This window comes from Notechis scutatus, chromosome 2, assembly GCF_049901735.1.
Source record: "Notechis scutatus isolate UNSWTSFEM ecotype Mainland chromosome 2, rNotScu1.2, whole genome shotgun sequence".
Taxonomy (NCBI): Eukaryota; Metazoa; Chordata; class Lepidosauria; order Squamata; family Elapidae; genus Notechis; species Notechis scutatus.
The window spans coordinates 127,675,302-127,681,245 of NC_142010.1; the positions used below are offsets into that span (position 1 = coordinate 127,675,302).

Here is a 5,944-nt window from a genome sequence, read left to right on the forward strand (position 1 = left end):
GGACTTCCCATTCACTTGAAATAACAAGCAATGTTTCAGCAAACAGAGGAGCTCACCTTGGTCAAAGAGAAACCTCCAAAATCATATCAGGGGTGTTCCCTTTATTAGATTAAGTCAAGTCATACAAACTTTTCATCAGATAAAGAGCCTGTTTGGTCTAGTAGTTAAGACACCAGGCTAGAAAGTGGGAGATTGTGACTTCAGGTCCTGCTTTAGCCATGAAAGCTGTCTGGCTGACCTCAGGCCAGTCACTGTCTCTCTGCCCAACCCATTTCACAGGGTTGTTGTTGTGAGGAAAATAGGAGAAAGAAGGAACATTAGATATGTTTGCTCCCTTGAGGTTTTTTATAAAAAATAATAAAGGCGGGATATAAACAAACCAGGTGGTGGGGACTTATGACCAGGGGCCACATGTGATCTCCAAGCTCCACTTTAGCTTCCACAGCAGGTGTGTCCAACCCTGGACAGCTAGCCCCACAATAAATAAAAATAAAGGATTTTTATCTATATTCATTAACTACAGTATATATTATATGCAGCCCAAGACAATTCCTCCTTATTCAGAACAATCCAGGCAAGCCAAAAGTTTGGACACGCCTGCTCTATGGTAACCTCAGACTCAAATCACAAGATCACTCATTTTTATTGGTATAATGTTTCATGTTGGAAGTATATATACTTGAATTACTATTTTTGTTTGTTTGTTAGATCTATATCACACTTTTCCTTCAAGAAAAGACAGCTTATGTGGGGCGCTTCCTTCCTTTTATCCCTGTTAGAGCAATACTTGTGAGAGAGGAGTGACACACCCAAAACCACTCAGTCGCCACCTATGGCTGAGGATCAGCTTGAATCTGGATCTCCCCGGGTCTCAGATTAATATCTTTAACTGCTACATCACATTGGATAAATTTAAAAAAAAATCATACACATAACCTATCTCCTTCTTAATTTGAGTGATATAAATGAACTCTGAAAAGTGTAGGTAGGTGATCATTTTGATCAGGCTCCGGTGCTTAAATCTCCACCCTGATCTGGTAAAGATTCTCTGCAGAGCCATCTCTCTCTCTGATGTTATCTGTAGCACAGAGTGTGCTCTGCTGCCCTTTGACCGTTCCTCCTCCTTTCCTGACATTCGTCCTATGTGTGCAGTGCTCTGCTGTACCTCCTGCCCCAGAAGGGAGACAAAGTCTGTTAGTCATGTGACGTCGAAGGCTTTCTGAGGCATTAGAATTGCCTGCATTTTCCTGAGGTTCCTTCCGACAGTGAGCTGAAAGGTAGGTGAGTATGAATCTGGAAAGTGGTTCACAGAGATCTGCTTTTGATCAAATCAAACATTTGCACCCTCTCATCCCGAAACCATCTAATTTTACTGGAAAGATCTTCAGGGTGCTTAGCAGGAGTCTTTCCTAGTCCTCCTTTAAACACGCTTTTGCTTGAGAAAGAACTTTTTCTTGAGAGGCAGATACTCTGCCACTAAAATATTTGGTGGGATTCAATAAATGAAAGTTTGTGGAGGCTATGGAAGCAATGTTCTGATTAGAAAATGATTGATCTTTTAGATGGTAAATTGTAAGAAAGTACCAACGGCTCCCTGTATTAGTTGCCAGGAAAATCAAGCTGGCACTAGGTGCACAGTATCATAATGCAGACACCTAGACCTGGAGAAAAAAGGCAGGCAGTCACTACCAGGGAGGGCGTGGCTCAACAACAGGAAGAAATCATGACTTACAGTCCAGACACTTGGCTAACCTTGCGCTGCAGATAACTGCTATATTTTGCTGTTTTTTCTCTCTCCCCACAGAACTATTATTTGGCATCCAGGGAGGATGGAATATAGAAAACAACATTGCCTGCAGTGATATGTCTGGTGGTGCTATGGCCGAATGAGATGGCCAAACGTCTTGTGGTGGCTGTTGCTCTCTGGGCTGTGGGGGGCCCTGCTGGGCTTCACCATCTCTACCTGGGCCGAGATAACCATGCCTTACTCTGGATGCTGACTTTGGGCGGATTTGGCATGGGGTGGCTTTGGGAGCTGTGGCTGCTCCCTGGTTGGGTGGCAGAGGCAAATGGTGCCCCAGACTTGCCCAACAGTCAACCCCCACCTTTGAACCCTCTGCGTTTTCTTGGCCAAGCTTTAGTAGGCATCTATTTTGGGGTAGTGGCTTTGATTGGTCTCTCTACTCTGCCAGGTTTTTACCTTCTGGCCCTCCCTCTGGCTGTGGGTCTTGGAGTTCATTTGGTGTCTGAAGTGGGCAATCAAGCCTCCAATCTTCAAGCAACCTTAATGGCTGCCTTCATAACTGCCCCAATCTTCTACGGCCACTCTCTGGGGATCTTGCCCATTACTCTCACCACTAGTGTGACAGCCCAGAACTACCGATGCTATAAAACCAGCAATCGCACCAAGAAGAAGCTTAGCCTCCGACTTTACCGACTAGGCCTGGCCTATCTGGCATTCACAACACCGCTGGCCTACTCTGCCTTCAGCAACACAGCAGCCACTGCCAACTACATAGCCAGCATGATTGGAGCAGCCCTGGATTATGTCAGCGTGTTTCCATCATTGAGTGGAATATTGGAATCAGTGCTGCTTCTCCCCTACCGTGCCGGGAAGATGTTGGGTTTAAGTGGTGGCTATTTCCAGGAATGGGAGAACATTTTTAAATTTGTGCAATCTTTCCAGAATGAAAAACGTCAGATGGCGTATCAGGTACAGTGGCCTTTTATAATTTATCAGCTTTTGGAAACAGTTAAGTTTCAAGTTTCCTATAACTTATCCAACAGGATCAGGGTTGTCCTCAACTCTGAGGGAAGAATGTTCCAGAGGACAGGGGCTACAACAGAGAAAGTACGTGTCCTGGTCCCCGCCAGTTGACATTCCCAAGATCATTTACCACCTGTGCAGCTGCATTTTGCACCAGCTGAAGCTTCTAAATGCATTTCAAGGACAGTCCCATGCAGAGTGCATTGTAGTGATCCGATGTTATATAATCAAACATAGGAAATGAGACTCTGCATGTCATGACACTAAACCTTTCCTTATGTTCTGGACTAGCACAGGATCATCTGCAGGAAGGATTTTTAAAAAGTCAAGCTAATGGTCATTACCACACAATAGAAGTCCTGTCCCCTTTGTATATGCATCACAGTGTTTAAAAGCTTGCACATTTGTGACCACCCTCTTGAGTGTTTTGCCCTTCCCACAGTTGTCCTTGATTCAGATTGTCATATTTTTGTCTATCTGTGTGTGTGCCTTCAAGTCAAGTTTGATTCCTGGCGACTACTTGGCTGGTCCCTGCAGTTTTCTAGACAAGATCTTTCAGAAGTGGTTTGCCATTGCTTTCTTCCTAGGGCTGAGAGAAAAGGACTGGCTCAAGTTCACCGAACTAGCTTTGTATCTAAGGCAAGACTAAAACTCACAGCCTCCCAGTTTCTAGCTGATGCCTTAACCAGTACATCAAACTGGCTTTTGTGCTCAGGCAGACTAAAATATTCCCTTCAAGCCTTGCATATCAAACAATTTGCCGTCCATGTATTAAACAACTGCATTTTGTATTAATAGTAAAATGGCATTAAAGGAAGCTCATATAACAGTACTCTACAGTGTACAAGATAAAATAACAACAAAATGTAAGTCATGTTAAATCTAATTACATAAAAAGAAACAGTATGTGAAAAAATCTTGTTCAATTTGATAATAAAACCTTCTATTTTAACAGTATTTAAAAGTAGACAAGCAACTAAATAAACACATCAGAAGACCCTAACCAATAATTTTACACTTACATTCATTTACTAATTTTAAATGCTACTTGTGAAAAGAATTAAGATTATCTCAAACCAGAATTCTTTGGTTATAAGGAAAACAGTTCAAAGGGCAAAGAAATTAACAATGTGGTAAGTTATCTATCACACATATTTGCTCCATTATTGACTATTTCTTCCATTTACAGCATATTTCCCTAATGTCTTAGAATTAAAGTTCCCAGAATTCTTAGTATAGCCCTTGGTTACAATTCTGCAGTCTTAGACTTAACACAAGAAAACAATATTGATTTTAGTGGAGTTTTCTGAGATTATTTGAAATTTTACAGCAGAAAATGCCATCTTTAAAGGCTGGAAATTGTATATTATTATCATCATGCTGGCTGACAGTTTAACCCAAAATGTATGACCAGAGATAATAACAAGGCTCTTCAGGCTTGATGTCTTTGGGTATAGAAAGAAAGAAAGAAAAGACAACTGTATTTTGCAGAATTGTAAGAAAGTACCTTTATGCTTAGCTTTCCAAAGCTCTGCAAAATTATGTGCTCTACTATTAGTTCAAACTACAAAAATCATCCTTCATTGGATTTTATAGATTTTCCAGTAAGTTGTAACAGCAAGTGCAAGACAATTATTCTTTGTTTTCTCCACCTCCACTCCATCACTGACAAATGACTAGTTTATTTCTTTCTTAGATATTATCCTGACTTTATTACTTTATAAGCAACTTAGGACAACATGCTCCTTCATCCTTTTTCTCCTTTTCCCCACAACAACCTTGTCAGATGGGTTGGGACAGTGAGACAGTGACTGATCCAAAGTCACCCAGCCAACTAATTAACAATTTGATAATTAAAATATTAGTGAACTCACAACTGATACTCATCTCTCCTCTTCTTCTAGATCTTAGGTATCCCTAATGATGCCACTCCAGACGAAATCACCAAAAGCTACCGGGAGCTGGTCAAAATTTGGCATCCTGATCATAATCGACATCAAGTAGCAGAAGCTGAAAGACGTTTTATTGAAGTACAAGCTGCCTACGAATTCCTCATGCAGGCAAAGAAGCCAAAATTTGCATGATTGCATTTTAGACGGCACAGAAATCTTATTACCATCAAACAGCTAGGGATTAAACCATTTTTATTAAAGTAATGGCTCTCAAAATAACATGGACCAAGTTATACATGTTAACTTTCTATGTACTTTAAATTTGTTAGTAGGTGAAGATTACAAACACAACTGTTTTATGATCCTTTATTAAATGTTTGTTTTAGTTCCAGGATATTTTGGACAAATTGGGGAGTGGGACTTCTTATTGGACTGCAATTTCACTAGGCCTGTTTTCTATGAGATATTGCCAGTCTCTTTACAAGTTGCCAATAAAAAGGGAACGTGCCATCTTATAATAATGAGATATACTTCATCTTTCTAACATCAGGGAAAATAAAACAAGAATTGCAGAGTTATCTTGTAGGGGAGATGGGCAGGATAGAGATTTAATAAATAAGTAAAAATGTTCTAATTTTCTTTCTATTTTATTGTTGGTTTATATTTCTGATTAACTTTAATTATAGCCATTGGTTATTATGACACTGCTTTAAGCCACCTTACACTATAGACATGCATTTCTTAAATTATAAAAATCAAGAAAGGAGTTAGCTCAAGGTAGCAGTTTACGGTTAGTATACAACCTCATGCTATGCATCCATCCATTATTACATCATGTTTCCTTAAACTTGTTACATTCTCTCTGAATTACTAAATTAATACTCCTTTCCATATCTCTTTTAAAAGTTTTAATTGTCCCAATATTCTTTTTGATAGAACAAGAACATTAAATCTTATAAGGGTTTCTTTTTCCCCACAATAACATTTAATTATGCTCAATATGAGTAAACAGCAAACTTTGTCATTAGTTTTATTATGACATAGCATTTGAAAGAGGACTTTCCCTTTACATTGCAGTTTGTGTTGCTAATTTTTCTTGAGTGCTTGGATGGCTGTAGTTGGCAAACATATACCTATATTTTTTATTTATTATACTTTATTATCTTTTACTGGAAACACAGTATGAATTATTGGTTTGAAATGCTTACATGTTCATCGAAGCCCAGCAGGTGACACTATTGAACTATTAACAGAAAATGAATGAGACTTGATTTTTAAAGAAATC

General features: G+C 39.5%; 1 protein-coding gene across 2 annotated transcripts; it reads left to right on the forward strand.

The window, feature by feature from the left end:
- The first annotated feature begins 1,123 nt into the window (after nucleotides 1-1,123).
- On the forward strand, nucleotides 1,124-5,293 carry DNAJC22 (DnaJ heat shock protein family (Hsp40) member C22). 2 transcript variants are annotated; one of them, XM_026680788.2, is made up of 3 exons: nucleotides 1,124-1,277; nucleotides 1,805-2,713; nucleotides 4,672-5,293. In XM_026680788.2, exons 2-3 carry the CDS (start codon nucleotides 1,892-1,894, stop codon nucleotides 4,849-4,851), a joined length of 1,002 nt encoding a protein of 333 aa, XP_026536573.1. In that variant the 5' UTR covers nucleotides 1,124-1,277; nucleotides 1,805-1,891; the 3' UTR covers nucleotides 4,852-5,293. The 2 variants fall into 2 exon arrangements, with proteins under 2 accessions (XP_026536573.1, XP_026536574.1); XM_026680789.2 differs by having other exon boundaries at nucleotides 1,139-1,281.
- Nucleotides 5,294-5,944: the final 651 nt, after the last annotated feature.

Bases quoted from the DNA above. Each gene is read 5' to 3' on its own strand.
- DNAJC22 (XM_026680788.2), top strand. From the start codon at position 1,892: ATGGCCAAACGTCTTGTGGTGGCTGTTGCTCTCTGGGCTGTGGGGGGC. The intron at 2,714-4,671 runs GTACAGTGGCCT...CTCTTCTTCTAG, and splicing joins AACGTCAGATGGCGTATCAG to ATCTTAGGTATCCCTAATGA.